Here is a 15017-nt window from a genome sequence, read left to right on the forward strand (position 1 = left end):
GTTATGTTATGTTCTTGTATAGGGCGGGTAGGTGTGCATAAAGGGCACAGGCAAGCTTACCATTGGGTTAGTGCGGTCCACCAATAGGGAGAGGAGGTCTGTGCATTAATAAATAAACCAACACAGGGTCCTGGGAGATGATAATTAGAATGAGAAAGACAATAGACATGGACAATCCCATGTAAGAACAACGGAGGAAGTCAGAGAGAGAGAAGGGTGTTCAGTTGTGGCCTGCTCCGAGTCAATCACGTGATCCAACTTATACTCCTCGGCCGAAACACGTGATGTGATACGATAGCCCCCCTCGCGCGACATCTACGGCATAGCTACTAGACGGGTCCAATTTGTTTGCTGCCACTTCCTTTTTCGGTACGAGCTATACCATCCACAATGGCTTCACGAGACTCTCCCGGTTCTCCTCTCTCCTCGGTGGGATCCCTCGAGACTTCAGATCATGAATCCATGAAACATGAAAGCCGCGCGCATTCACCCTCGATGTCCAACTTGCCACCCTCCAAGCGTCGTCGCACCGGTATCGCGTCCTGGGACCGCCAGACTCCTCTTTCCTCTATTCAAGACGAAATCCACCCACCTCCATCCCCGACTGCCTCGATCTCCTCCGATAGCTCTGGCGATATCCCCAACTCCCCCAGCATCCTTAGCCTCCTTGGCACCAATCAAGAAGATGACTATAGTGGCCAGAGTACTGACCAGGTCACTATCTGCCGATGGGATGGATGTAGCGCTGGTGACCTCGGCAACATGGATGGGTTGGTGCAGCACCTCCACAACGAGCACATCGGGAGCCGACAGAAGCGGTACTCGTGCGAGTGGAACGACTGCACCCGCAAAGGTCAAACCCATGCTAGTGCCTATGCCCTTCGCGCACATATGAGAAGTCACACCCGCGAGAAGCCATTCTACTGCACTCTACCCGGTACGTTGTGACCCAGACTCGACCCCTCGAAATGGGGTATGATGTTGATAGATCTCGAGTACTAACAATGAACTACAGAATGTGACCGCAACTTCACCCGCTCCGACGCCCTGACCAAGCACATGCGGTCTGTTCACGAAACTGACACCATGCGCCCAATTGACTCCATCTCAAAAGTCCACGGCACCCCGGGCAGCACCACCGGCACCCCAGTGTCGAAGCTGCAACGCATCCGCCTGAAGCTGACCCAACCCAGGGAGCCGGGAACCGAGTCCGAGCCACACACCGAAGCAATCACCATTGTTCCACACCCCGTCACAACCGACATACATGATCCCGAAGAGACCTTGATGCCAGAGTTTGGCCCGGAGCTCGACTTCGACGAACGGGAGCTCGCCCTACCCCCGCGCGAACTCTACCGTCTTCTCCGTCGACAGATCGCGTGGGCTAGCAAGGAGGCTACACAGCTACAAGGCGAGTGGGAGACAATTCGCCCACAGCGCGAGCGCGCATGGCGCGAGAAGGAGGCTATCTTTGACGACCTCATTGACGCCGAGATTGGGCTGTTCAGTGCAATGGTTGGCTCGGTACCACCCGCACACCTAACAACCAGTCTTGAAAAGCTGCAACAGCAGCAGCAGCAGTTCCAAAATCAACAGGACCAGCTGGTCAAGTCGGCAGAGATGCCGACTATCGAGGGCAGCACTTAGCTGGCATATTTCTTTTTTTCCCTTCTTTACCCTTCTCCTACTTTGCTCCTCCTTTTCTCCTCAACCTTCTGAGGCAATGCTCGATTAGCTTCGTCTCTGTTCTGCGTCACTTTCCAGTTACCGTTTCATTTGTCGTCCCCTCATATCCCGGCGTGCATGGTGTTGGTGAGTTGTGTTTTTTTTTTTTTTTTTTTTTTTGTATTTTCAAATCCAGGCAGAAGAGTGGTATCTTGCAACGGAATGTATGAATAGTCTTTTTTATTTGTTTATTACCTTTTTTGGTATGGCTTACAGGCCTCTGCACACGCCTTCACGTCCATCTAAAACCACATTTGAGTGTCCTTACATATGATGTCGTTAGATTATTAGTCTTACGGCGTCTCGGACAAAGACCACATGAGCGGCCGACTATTTTTGTAGTTGTAAGCTTAAATGGATAACTCATACTCAAGGCAAAAGGCCCTTGCCTTACGTTGTTTCAAACCGAAAATAAAAAGCGAGGGATGTTAAATAACACGCTCCCACTGAATGATCACAGAAGGATTAAGAAATCAGTCGACGCCATGGCAGCCACTCCATAAGATACATGTGGTGAGAAAGAAAACAAACTGCCCTTGATTACGGATGCCTCCATAGGAAGAGTCCTGGTATGCTCACGACATACAAGAAAAAGCAAACTAAAGCAAAGGGGATATGATACGATTGGCTCAATCCAGGGAGAAAAAAGACCATGGAGAGCCAGTCCAAAACTCCCCCACTGGAAAACGTTGGAAAAGATAAAGGAAAGAAGCCCCCAAACACGCCATGCAGTGATCATCCAAGACCGTAGGTCATGCTCATTTTGAAAATTCTTCTTTCTGTGCTTTTGGGGCTCACGCAAAGAAGTCGACGCCATTCGCAATGCCGTGCAACAAGTTGCATTCATATGTACCTTCAACGAACAAAGAGCAAAAGAGAGAGATGGAGGTCACTATGATGAGGACAGCCCAAGGAATTGTGCAAGATGTCGAAAGATGACAATAACAATGACTGCAAAACCTCGAGTCCAATGAAAGAATACCGGAATAAAGTAGTCCAAAACTTGGAGCGGGAACATTGTAGAGGGAGGAGAGGGAGCAGAGATTGCAAAGAGATACGCTGAGTGTCTATCATCAAAAAGAACAAAAATGAAAAATGATAGGTAGATATCTGATATCAGAAACGCTGAACATGCATGTCGTCAAACCGTGCTAAAGTGAAGTTGAACTGAAACAAAGAACACCTGTACCCATTGTGCCCATGAGATACGGAACTCAAGTCGAGCTGCCATTAGAGGCCTTGGAAGCTTTACTGGCTTCCATGACCTTATTGAACATCTGCTGCAACTTAGCACCACTAGCGTCTTTGTTTGGCCAGTAGTTGAGTGAAACGTAATCCCTGGCAGTCAAGTCAGAACGTGAAAGATAAACGTGACAGAAGAGAGAACTTACCATAGTCGGACCTCTAAGGAGGGCATCGATTGCGAGCCCTCCAGAGTATTGCGAATGAATTCTCCAATCTTCACAAGGGTAAGACGGAGTTTTTGGGCCCGCTCATTCTTGCTTGGGTAATTTTTGGCAGTGATCATTGACACTTGCTTCAAATTGGCAACAATAGGCTTGAAAAACATGAACGCCATGTCTTCTTTATTAGAACCGCCGTTCTCATGACCTTTGCGGCGGCGAAGCTCGTCATTAGAGGCGTCAGATAGACGATGGCGTGGACGATCAATATCAAGACCAGACCGGGGACGAGAGTCATGGCTAGGAGTACTATGACGGTCTCCCTCCCGGCTGCCATGCGTGTGGGGGCGGGGCCGTGATCGATCAGATTCACGGTGGCCCTTGCGGGGATTCTCAGGCCTGCGAGAACTGGAGGGCGCCGGAGAGGCAGAGACACTGCCACTACCGGAAACCCGTGAGCCACGCTTATTGTTGCGGTGGTGGTTGTCGACTGCCCTTCTTGCTGTAGCGTTGTTATTGAACTTGTTTCTCAAAACAGACATGAGGTATTCAGCTCGTCGAACAAGGTGGACAGCGCCGGGTGATTTTGTTGCCTTCTCCTCGGTCTGCAGGCGTTGTGTCTTTCGCTCCACTCGGTGTTCCTCGAGGAAGAATTTATCACCGAGGCCAAGCTCAGTGTCATCGCGAATCTGGGTCCACGCACCAAACCCATGGCGTGCGATACCCACAAGAAGCATTCCGTCTTCACGTGCGCCCCACTGGCAGCTGTAGTCCGCCAATTTGGTAGCCTCGGGGAGCCGGAATGTTTTGAAATCAGGCAATGCTTTGATGATGCTTCGGATAAGGCGCATATCCGGTGGACGCTCCACGATAGTCCATGCGTTGAGTCGCTTGACACCGTGGTGGTCGAACAATACGGCCTTCTGCTCTTTCTTCGTCGGGTTCCTACCTGATTGTTTCATAGCCTCTAATTGATCCAGACTTGCCTGGACAAGCGAGTTTGCCTTGTCGGTAATTTCATGAAGAGCGTCACGAACGGTGCCCCGATCGCGAGTTTGTAACCTGGCATCCTCGAGGATGAGGTCTTCAGAGTCATCCAGATCGCCGTAGCGAAGGAAAGCTCGAGAAAGCGCACGGTATTCTTTTTCCCCCAGGGGGCGCTTGGGATCCAATGAGGTACTCTCTTCCTCGCCATCATCGATGTTGACTTGAGCCCTTGCGAGGCGTTTCGCCTTGCGTTCCTCTCGTGAATCTGTCGTGTCCGCGGGGGCGTGACGCTTGCGGGGTCTGTTTTGCTCAATGACTTCAGCAAGATAATGGTCATCATCTTTGCGCTTTTCCTCGGCCTTGAGCACTTCGAGCTGTTCCTTAGGAATGATATCGTCCCAGGTGAGATCGTCAACTTTAATGTCGACGAAGTCGAATGCTTTCAAAAATTCCTCACCACCGTCGGCTTGGATTTGCTCGGCCTCTTCCGTTTGGTGTAATTCTGCGTTTGCAAGGACGGAATCGATATCAAGCTGCTCCAGTTTCTTCTGGTTGTCGGTTTGCTCGAACATCTTCTGACCGCGGCGTTTGAGGATCCGAGAGATATCGTCCGTGGAATTAGGCTCGGCAACCACGCGAGCCATCTTGTTTTGCATCTCCGAGGCTTCCTTGTCTGTGACACCACGCTGGATGGTGATGAACTCGAGCAAGAGCTTGTTCCGAGCTCGTTCGATGACTTCTTCCTCGATCGTGTCCTTTGAGACAAGGCGATAAACGCTTACGGGTCGTGTTTGGCCGATTCGATGAGCACGCGCCATAGCCTGCAAATCAGCCTGGGGGTTCCAATCCGAATCGAACAGAACGACAGTGTCTGCAGTCATAAGGTTGATACCGAGACCACCTGCGCGGGTTGAGAGAAGGAATGCAAAGTCGGTGCTACCAGGAGCGTTGTAATGCTCAATTGCCAAGCGACGGGCGGCGGATGGGATAGTTCCATCAAGCCGTTGATATTTGTAACCACGGTACTCCATATACTCACTCAGGATGTTAAGCATACCAACCATCTGACAGAAGATCAAAACTCGGTGCCCATCAACGCTCAACTTACGGAGGAGTTGATCCAGAAGCATCATCTTTCCACTGCTGGTGATCATGGCTCGAAGGATATCTTCTCGACGACTACTGCCTTCCAGAATCTTTGCTTCTGCATTGGGGAACATAAATGGGTGGTTGCTAGCCTTTTTCAATTCCATCATGATGTTTAGAAGAGACTGCTTCATTCCCTTGTTCCCGTCATTTAGCGCAGCGTAGTTTTTCGTCAGGATGTTCTTGTAGTATTCCAATTGGACATCAGAGAGCTCTACTCGAATGATCTTCTCGGTTTTCGGCGGAAGATCTGACTCAACCTTGGACTTGGTACGCCGCAACATGTAAGGCTGAATGGCAGTTGTTAATTCCGCAAGTTTTTGAGATGCTGCTTCGGCATTCAAATCCATGTCGACGTCGACTTCAATGAGGCCCGGATTGAGGAAATCCATTAGTGCTGAAAGCTCAGCAAGGTTGTTTTGGATTGGGGTACCGGTGATCAAGAGGCGTGCCTGGCATTTCCATTCGAACAACTTGATGTAAAGTTGTGAGTCGCGATTTTTGAGACGGTGTGCCTCATCCACTGCCATGAATTGCCACTTGAATTGACCGAGGAACGGTGAATCATTCATTGCATACTCGTAAGTTGTCAGCAGAACGTGGAACTTTGGACGTTTGGGATTCCCATCGACCATCAATTCATAATCGCGCAAAACGGAGCGCGCCTTTTCACTACCGTTGTAAACAACGTAGTTCAGGTCCGGTGTCCAGTGATCGAAGGTATCAGCCCATGCTGGCATAGTAGACAGGGGAACGATAACAATGAATGGCCCTTGCTGCCGCCTGACATGACGCATCCAGTTGATGAATGAAACGGTTTGTACTGTCTTTCCGAGACCCATCTCATCTGCCAAAACCACATTGCGACCTCTGACCCAGTTGAAAGCCAAGAAGTTTAGACCTTTGACTTGGAAGTCCTTAAGCTCTCCATTCTGCAAGAAGCTAGGGGTGCCGTGGATGGGTTCGAAAGATTTACGCGTGGCAACATTCATCTCGTTCTTGTCGGAGATGGGTTGGCGAGCAGTGCGGTCCAAGAACCGGTCAATCTCACGCTGTGCGATTTCACTAACCAGCTCTTCGGGTTCCCAAGTGCTGGAATCGTAGAAGAGACGTTTCCATTTGACAAGGTATTCCGTGGCGCCATCATCACCATCACGTACACCGATGACTCGTTCAACATTTTTGTAATCCTCTATGGCCTCGACGTCTCGTTCACGGTCGAGATTCCACTTTTCGCGGTCTTCAGGAGGGGCGTCGACACTATACTGCAACCGAATATCCTCATTGAGCACCTTCCGAACATAATTATCCACGCGCCGCGTGCTGCGGAAGTTGGATATAGATTCATTGCTTTCCCATGTAGCATGATAGTGTGATTTGTCCTGCCACTTGATACAAAACTCAAAGTCATTGCGGTCGAGATTATCAGATTTTGGGTCGATGCCCTCCTTGAGGCGGTGATTCAGGACGACATCGACAGCAGGGCGGGTGTCCTCCACGTAACTCTCCGCCCAGTAGTTCGGTGGAAGATCTTCTGGGTCTTCTTCAAACATGGCTTCATCTTCCTCGTCATCCTCGTTGTAATTTGACACCTTCTTCGCAGTTCGCGTTGAGAAGCGAACCTCGTTCATTGAAGGTTCATAGCTAGCAGTTTGTTGCAGGCGTCGCCTTCTCGCTTTGCTAGCACGAGCACTCTTTCCACCATACTCATCACTGTCCGACTCGGATAGTGACGACACAGTAGCTGATCGGGATGCCTTAGATGGTTGTTGGGATGGATCTTTGCGCCGACGCTTGGTGCGAGGTGCAACATCATCTGAGTCTGAATCAGATGAGTCGGCGACATGGCGTGTCGTGCGAGCACGACCACTTCGTCGAAGTCCATACAGATCGGGATTTTGTCTAATCAGATCGGTTTCGCTAACCGGTGACGATTTGCGCTTCGCACCGCGGTCGGGGTGAGGGGATGAAGAGTTTTCACGGCTGTATATGTTGGCGTCATAATCGCTGTTGTCCTCCGCTGCGTCCTCATCCTCCGCATCTGAATCGGCAGACGCGCCGTCATATGAGTCGTCCGCGGCATCGGGTTCGGGGGAGGACTCGGAGACGGGGTGGGACTGCATGGGTTCGGACGGACTGCGTTCATGTTGGGTTACCGCATCGCCATCCGTGTGGGTATCGTCGGCAACGGGTGAAATAGGGTAGCCATTAGACATCGTCGAGGTAGAAGGATGTTCCTGAGCAGATGGGATCACCATGCCAGAGGCTATTACCGAGGGGCAGTCAGCATTGAAGCTCGATTTAGGCTAGGAGAGGTATGAAAGAGACAGGGATGGGTAAAACAATGGCACGCGACCCAAATTGCGGTCAAATAGAGCCTAAAAGCTAGCAGAATGGAACAGGATATTGACTTTGATGAAAGAGTATGTTTTTTGATAACGGGTGGGATGGACGCGGCCAGGCTGGAAGCCAAAGCAATGGACAGATTGATACACACAACCAGACTCGGAGGATGCAATGACGCACTGCTTGATCGATGACAGTTGAAAACTGTCCCGATCGGAACAGAATGGAGGTATTCAACGATTCGTGCAGTGGGTCGACAAGCGCGGAGAAGTACCGCGGCGAAGGCTTCGGTCGGCACGTCTGTGCTTGAGGAAAAGATTATATCACTTACACTCCATAGCGTGGTGACCCCGAAAGCGGGGGATCTGTCGATCAATGTGGGAAAGTAAATGGTGGGGGGAGGCGTGAAGCTGGAATCTTGGGGGAGGAGGAGACGAGAGACTTGGAAGAACTAAGAGATGGGGACTGACTGGAGGGTTTGCTTCGGTTTGGTTTGCAGAGAAAGTAGACACCTGATCCATCAGGCATTAAGAGAGCTTGACCTTATTGGGACTAGCGTATTCGCTTGGCGCCTGACACGGCGTCTCATCACGTGGCTTGCGGACCTCGGATAAACCACCAATCCGAGCCCAGGCCAACAGCCAATCACCGCCTTGATAAATAAGTGACGCAGCTGTGGCCTAAGGCATCACAGCCCACAGAAAGCAAAGTGCATTCAATTCTGCCGCCCCTCGTTCGTTGATAGTAGTGTCTCTTCCTGTCTTATTTCTAATCGAGTCTGCGCAGAGATACTTGGTGCTTCTGCTGAGCCCAGTTCATTTACCTGCGACAGCACTTATTCGGCCAATTCCAACCCTCGACCCCTCCTCCACTTGGTGCTGATTCTTTTTTTTTCACTCCGCTTCATACACGGTTTCTTTGAACCACATCCGCCACCATGTCTGACAAGCTTACTCGGTATGTTTCTGGAGACTATAAGGTGCCATATCACTTGCTAATGATATATTTCTCTCTATAGTATTGCGATCATCAACAGTGACAAGGTTCGTCGCGAAATACCCCCACTAATAGGATTTTCTCCCCGGTTCATGAATGTCTGGCTCACACCACATCTTTCCAACTTTACAGTGCAAACCGAAGGTACGCGATTCGATATGATATTTCATGGTGCTCAGGGAGACTAATCAGTTACAGAAATGTCGTCAAGAGTGCAAGAAGTCTTGCCCTGTGGTCCGCACTGGCAAGCTTTGCATTGAAGTCGATCCGAGTTCGAAGATCGCCTTCATCTCCGAGCGCCTGTGCATTGGTTGTGGTATTTGTCCCAAGAAGTGCCCATTCGGAGCCATTCACATCATCAATTTGCCCACCAACCTCGAGACCCAAGTCACCCACCGCTACTCGGCCAACAGCTTCAAGCTTCACCGACTTCCCATGCCCCGTCCCGGTCAGGTTCTCGGTCTGGTTGGAACAAACGGTATTGGAAAGAGTACCGCGTTGAAGATTCTCAGTGGCAAGCTGAAGCCTAACCTCGGTCGTTATGACAACCCTCCTGACTGGGAGGAGATCCTGAAGTATTTCCGTGGTTCCGATTTACAGAGTAAGCAGCGTACCCCAAGTGCGACGGTTTCTATTTGACGTTGCTAACTGTGATAGACTACTTCACCAAGATTCTGGAAGACAACCTGAAGGCAGTTGTGAAGCCTCAATATGTCGATCAGATTCCCCGTGCTGTGAAGGGACCTATTCAGCAGGTTCAGCAGCTCATCTCGGCGCGCGCTGCGCTAGGTAACGAGGAGGATATCATGGAAGTTCTCGGTGCGTTTCCGTACTCCAATATTTCGGAATTCAGTTGCTAATATTCGTCCAGAGTTGAGACAAGTTGCGCAACGTGATATCGGTCACCTTTCCGGTGGTGAGCTTCAGCGTTTTGCCATTGGTCTGGTTTGCGTGCAGAAGGCCGACGTGTATGTTCTTCCTTCATTATATCCATGTCATATAGTCCCGTCCGTTACTAATACTGATTGATATAGGTACATGTTCGACGAACCTTCCTCATATCTCGATGTTAAGCAGCGTCTGGCTGCTGCCCGTACAATCCGCAGCCTCCTCCGCCCCGATGACTATGTCATCGTTGTCGAGCACGATTTGTCCGTCCTCGATTACTTGTCCGACTTCATTTGCGTGTTGTATGGTCGTCCTGCTGTCTACGGTGTCGTCACTCTGCCTTCTTCCGTCCGTGAGGGTATCAACATCTTCTTGGACGGTCACATCCCTACTGAGAACCTGCGATTCCGTGAGGAATCTCTCACCTTCCGTCTTGCTGAAGCCGGCGAGGAGTTCATTGCGGACAAGGATCGTGCCTTCGCCTATCCCGCGATGGAGAAGACTCTGGGTGACTTCCACCTGAAGGTTGATGCCGGAAAGTTCACCGACTCCGAAATTGTCGTCATGATGGGTGAGAACGGAACTGGAAAGACCACTTTCTGTAAGATGCTTGCTGGTGCATTGAAGCCCGACGGCCTCATCTCTGTCCCTAAGATGAACATCAGCATGAAGCCCCAGAAGATTACCCCCAAGTTCACGGGTACCGTCCGCCAACTCTTCTTCAAGCGTATCAAGACTGCTTTCCTGTCTCCTCAATTCCAGACCGATGTCTACAAGCCCTTGAAGATGGATGACTTCATCGACCAGGAGGTTCAGAACCTGTCCGGTGGTGAATTGCAGCGTGTCGCTATTGTCTTGGCTCTGGGTATGCCCGCTGATATCTACCTGATTGACGAGCCCAGTGCCTACCTGGACTCCGAGCAGCGTATTGTCGCTGCTCGTGTCATCAAGCGTTTCATTATGCACACCAAGAAGACCGCTTTCATCGTCGAGCACGATTTCATCATGGCCACCTACCTGGCTGATCGTGTCATTGTCTTTGACGGCCAGCCATCCGTGGACGCTCGTGCCCAGACGCCCGAGTCTTTGGTCGGTGGTTGCAACCGGTTCTTGAAGAGCTTGGATGTCACTTTCCGTCGTGACCCCAACAGCTACCGCCCCCGTATCAACAAGTACAACAGTCAAATGGACCAGGAGCAGAAGCTGGCAGGCAACTTCGTAAGTTTTCTACTTCATCTATGGATGCTGTCAGTTCCATTTATAAATGCTGTGCTAACTATATTCAACAGTACTTCTTGGAAGAAGAGAACTGAAAAGGGCGTCCACAACGAGCATCGTCGCCGCCGTCACAAACACGATGGCCGCGACTATGAGCAGCGGCGCAACAGGCGCCGAGGCGATTGGAAGATCATGTGGTTAATGGGGATCCCAGGCGTATGCAGAGCCTCGGCGGTTCAGGGCAAGGGATTCCGTCACCGCGCCGGGCCCTCTTCCGGTGCCGATGACGGTCTCTCGGACGACGATGGCGATGATGACGATTTAAATGGCAACAGTGACCCCGACTAAACGGTAGTGACTTGCTTCACACCCCCTGCTATCCTTGGTCTAGTACGCTCATTTACTTCTGCGACCTGTTGCCATTCATCAGTCTATCAACAAATGCCTATATCGTTATTCGCCTTGCGACCTGCCTTGATTTGCTCTGGGTTTGTATATCAAATCCGGAGTCATCAGCCCCCGGTTGGGAACACATGTCTACAGATCTTCCACTAACACCTGTTAAATTTTAATGGTGGATTGGGTTCGGCATGGCTTATTGTTCCAACGGAGTTCTTATGTTTGCATTAGGTTGGAGGGTTTGGGTTCCAAAAAAAAGCTCTTCCATGAATTTTATGATTTGAAGATGGATGTCGCGTCGGAATGGATTGGTGATAAGGTTGTTTTCAGACCGGGGATGGCATGGAATAGGTGACTGCTGAAAAGCTACCAGGTTCATTGCCTCTACGTCGTGTAGGTAGATAGTTTTCAACCCATTGTTGTGCAGATGCTCAGAAATATCTTTTTAAACAATAGTCGGCCGCTTATGCGGCCTCGTCTCAGGCTTTTTATATATCTTTTTAGGTATATACGAAGGCGGTAAAAAAAGAACATACTCTGTGCGAGAGACTTTTCTATGTGTAACCCTTGATTCGTCCTAAGGTCAACTTCTTTTGACCTCCAAATCTCATTCTCTCTAAAGCAAGGTATTAATAATATCTCTGAAATTTCCGCTTTCTAAGATAGGACGGGCTTTGGCTCGGGTAGAGCATGTACTAATTCAACTTGTTGATAAAGTGCCGAAAATCAAACAGTTCTTAGGCATATAACCGGACTCTTGTACAAGCAGAAAGCTGTGCGAGCCTTCTTTCGCGGAGCTGACTGAGCTGCTCCAGCTCGTTGCCCATAGAGGGGATGGGCGGATATCCCACCACTTCACTTTGTCAACTTTGGAGGAGAGATGCCATCTCGCAGTTCGTTCTCGTTTCTTTCCATGGTTGTATGAGGCTAGCGTCCACCCAATAGTCGAATATCTTCTCTAAAGTCAGAATTAAAGCACATGCCCTGGTAGTCAAAACGTCAGCTGGACGCCCATATGGGCAGGGGTTCCGATAATGCTCAAGGTCATCTAGGCCGCTCTCTTTATTTGGGACACGGCTGAGGTCGGGGACAGAACATTGGTCATTTCTCCTCTTCTCGATTGATGTGCAAAATATTATACGGAGGCTGGAAACTAGAAGAACCAAGAGGATGAACAAAGTATCTTCATGTCATCGGCCTTGGTGCATGTGCTGGATTTTTCGTACCGACGTTGATATCGAAGGACTTGGCCCTAGCGACGAACTAGTCAGTGGGTGTGTCCCAAGGGTATAAAGGTACCTGTGTTCTTATCACCGAAGTTCTGAAAGTGCTGGGGGAATTTCTCAGATACGGGATGGAACTCCTTGGTGAGATGCTCAACCTCAATAAAGTAGCATTGCGCCTCAGCGGTGTTCTCCTGGGGGTGATTCTCCAGTGGGCACTTCAACTAGGGTGAGTCAGCGCTCTAGTGATGAATTTAGTCAACGAGGTCTTATTTTAATTTCAATCACTTACTTGTGGCGATAGTCACCATGGGCCTAGGAAAGAAGGGCCGAAAGAAGGGAGGGTGGAAGAGGGAGAAGATTAAGTGAGGAAAGAGGAAGACAATATTTATAGCGATCACTAAGCGCAGACACCTAACGGTGTTCTTTTCACATGCAAGACTTTCGGAATCTTATTAAGTGAATGACAACCACTCAAGAGTCGGGTAGATGATCTCACGTGTTGAAGACGAAATGATGTAGGTACGGAACAAGATACGCCTTATTATAAACCCATTTCTAGAACCTCAATATATATGAATAGTTTGGCTTTGCATGGCTGAGATGTCTTTTTAGTGCTGAAATTATAATGCATATAAACAGGTAATACGTAGACAGTGTGTGGAGCCAGAAGTGATCGCTATATTGCTAAAGGAGAGAGTAGTCTCGCAGTCTACCATGGAGTTATTTATATAGCTTCGTGGGAAAAAAGAAACAGAGCCATCTAGGGGTAAAGAGACACCCACCACAGCCACTGCAACCTCCTTAAGCACCAAGTTGATAAAGAGGCGAATACCACACAAGCAAGATCGGGGGGAGGGGTAAGCTGATACAACATAGCTAGTATTCTAACCTAGAATAGAGTTCTACTTCTATATTGCCCGGTATACCATGTTCGTCTTATGAGCATAGACCCTCCCCGGGGGTTCTGAGTTTGGTATTGTAATCTCGGCGTGTTTACCGACATAAACCTTGCGGAGGGTTCGTAGAGGTGGCAGGTACCTATAAAGGCAAATTACTATTGGTTCTTTGCTAGTGTTTCTAGTTCAGATCCTAAAGGTAAAAGATGGTGGTAATCGCTATCAATGGGAATGTACGGACGAGAGGGGAAGAGAGAGAAGGGAAGAAGAAGTCAACTGAGCACAAGGTCCTGATCCTACGAGGCCTAAGAGCTCCCAACAATTTAGACAAAGAGGCGAAAGAAATTTTAAAGAAACTCAATTCCTTAGCGCAGTGGGTATGCAGAAGCGCTCACCAATAGATAGACCAACTTCACCTTCCTCCTATTGTCTATGCACTTCTACTCATTTTATCGGTCGATAATCAGTATACTCACTTCGGGAGGGTTGGACTAGGGAGATTAAGCTCAACGCTTTATGCGTTGGGCTTAGTACTTTTAGTACACAAACCCACATGCAAGCCGGCAGTTTTCATCCTGGATCTGGCTTGTCTCTATGCTTTCTAGGGACTCTCATCTAATTTTATCCAACATGATACTGGTCTGAGAGGAAGTAGGTGGGTATAGGAAGTTTGCAAAGTAATGCAAGGCACTTAGAAAGGCGTACTACCTTAGTGTAAACACACCGGGTGGTTGTCACAAAACTCTATATAAAACGCAATGCACGAAGAGAGAAAGATGTACAAGCCCATAATACTATGCCATCCTACTCCGTAGACTCCAGTCAAATGCAACAATCGAATCTTGCTAATGCCAATGCTCTTTATGCATCTTCCTTCCAATCACTCAACTTCCAAGACTGCACTCCATCCTCAATATCCAACCTCAGCGTAGTGAACTTAATCTCCTCATACATGACTGTAGCAGCCGCTCTCGCTTGAGCATGCCAAGGTCCACGACCACCAAGTCTCGCATCATTTCGATTGCGCCAGATGCCTGTTTGAATTGATTAGCTATAGTCAGAAGAAAAAAAAGAACCAGGGATAGAATAGTCAAATACTCACAAGTCGCCAAATTCCGATGCTTATCATTCTTCGCACCAAACCAATACTTCAACAATCCCCCGCTGGCAATGGCCTCCTGGTGCGAATGCGCATCAAGGTCATAAAGACGGTCCGAATCGATATCCGGTAACAGGACTGACCGGAAGATGACAACGTAATACGACTGCGATTTCCATGCGTGGTTCTCTGCTTGTGAGAAAGTTCTCAACAAATCATACACCTCCGTCCAATTGAATGATTCGGTGTATTCAGCGGTGGCATAGTCGTCGCGGATAGGCTTGAGATATGCCAATGCCAATGCGAAGAGTCGGTCTTGTCTTTCCAGTGCAGAAATATCCAGCAGATGGGGGACGCTGTTGTAGGGCGATGCAATGAGTCGCGTGTCTGTTTCTGTGTCTGGATATTGCTTCTCGAGCTGCAATTGCAATTGCAATGAGGCGGCAGCTTCGAATCTCAAGGGATCGAACGCTGTAGTGACATGGCTATGATGCACGAGTTGAGTCAAGTTTGGGACTTTTTGGTCTTTGCCCTTGTCTGGGAGGCTTTTGGTAGCTGGGACCGCATTGCTAGGGGCTGGGTTGCCGAGGACCGGGTTATCTATAGTAAACGTCATGTTCCAAGGTCTTTGTGGATCTAGTTTATGACTGAAAAGAATCCAAATTTGAGAGAAGTAGGAAATTGAAGC

The 15017-nt window shown here is 49.3% G+C and overlaps 5 protein-coding genes across 5 annotated transcripts; 2 read left to right on the top strand and 3 right to left on the bottom strand.

The window, feature by feature from the left end:
* Positions 1-60: 60 nt before the first annotated feature.
* Positions 61-315, bottom strand: N7537_011823 (uncharacterized protein; the record flags this gene model as incomplete). Its single annotated transcript, XM_056902877.1, has 2 exons — positions 61-98; positions 168-315. Coding segments are annotated over 2 exons (186 nt in total), but the record flags the coding sequence as incomplete, so codon positions are not given.
* A 75-nt stretch (positions 316-390) lies between these two features.
* On the top strand, positions 391-1647 carry N7537_011824 (C2H2-type zinc finger protein; the record flags this gene model as incomplete). The annotated part of the gene is made up of 2 exons (XM_056902878.1): positions 391-937; positions 1016-1647. 2 exons carry the CDS (start codon positions 391-393, stop codon positions 1645-1647), a joined length of 1179 nt encoding a protein of 392 aa, XP_056748165.1.
* Positions 1648-2939: 1292 nt separating this feature from the next.
* Positions 2940-7477, bottom strand: N7537_011825 (chromatin-remodeling ATPase CHD1; the record flags this gene model as incomplete). The annotated part of the gene is made up of 2 exons (XM_056902879.1): positions 2940-3063; positions 3117-7477. The coding sequence occupies 2 exons, from the start codon at positions 7475-7477 to the stop codon at positions 2940-2942; spliced, it is 4485 nt and encodes a 1494-aa protein (XP_056748166.1).
* A 1067-nt stretch (positions 7478-8544) lies between these two features.
* N7537_011826 (ABC transporter ABCE) lies at positions 8545-11422 on the top strand (the record flags this gene model as incomplete). Its single annotated transcript, XM_056902880.1, has 7 exons — positions 8545-8564; positions 8626-8691; positions 8783-9204; positions 9261-9422; positions 9475-9571; positions 9638-10738; positions 10781-11422. 7 exons carry the CDS (start codon positions 8545-8547, stop codon positions 11055-11057), a joined length of 2145 nt encoding a protein of 714 aa, XP_056748167.1. The 3' UTR covers positions 11058-11422.
* A 2669-nt stretch (positions 11423-14091) lies between these two features.
* Positions 14092-14945, bottom strand: N7537_011827 (uncharacterized protein; the record flags this gene model as incomplete). Its single annotated transcript, XM_056902881.1, has 2 exons — positions 14092-14264; positions 14333-14945. 2 exons carry the CDS (start codon positions 14943-14945, stop codon positions 14092-14094), a joined length of 786 nt encoding a protein of 261 aa, XP_056748168.1.
* Between the last annotated feature and the right edge of the window lie 72 nt (positions 14946-15017).

Source organism: Penicillium hordei (genome assembly GCF_028827395.1).
Source record: "Penicillium hordei strain IBT 12815 chromosome Unknown utg000006l_segment0_segment0, whole genome shotgun sequence".
NCBI classification, from domain to species: domain Eukaryota; kingdom Fungi; phylum Ascomycota; class Eurotiomycetes; order Eurotiales; family Aspergillaceae; genus Penicillium; species Penicillium hordei.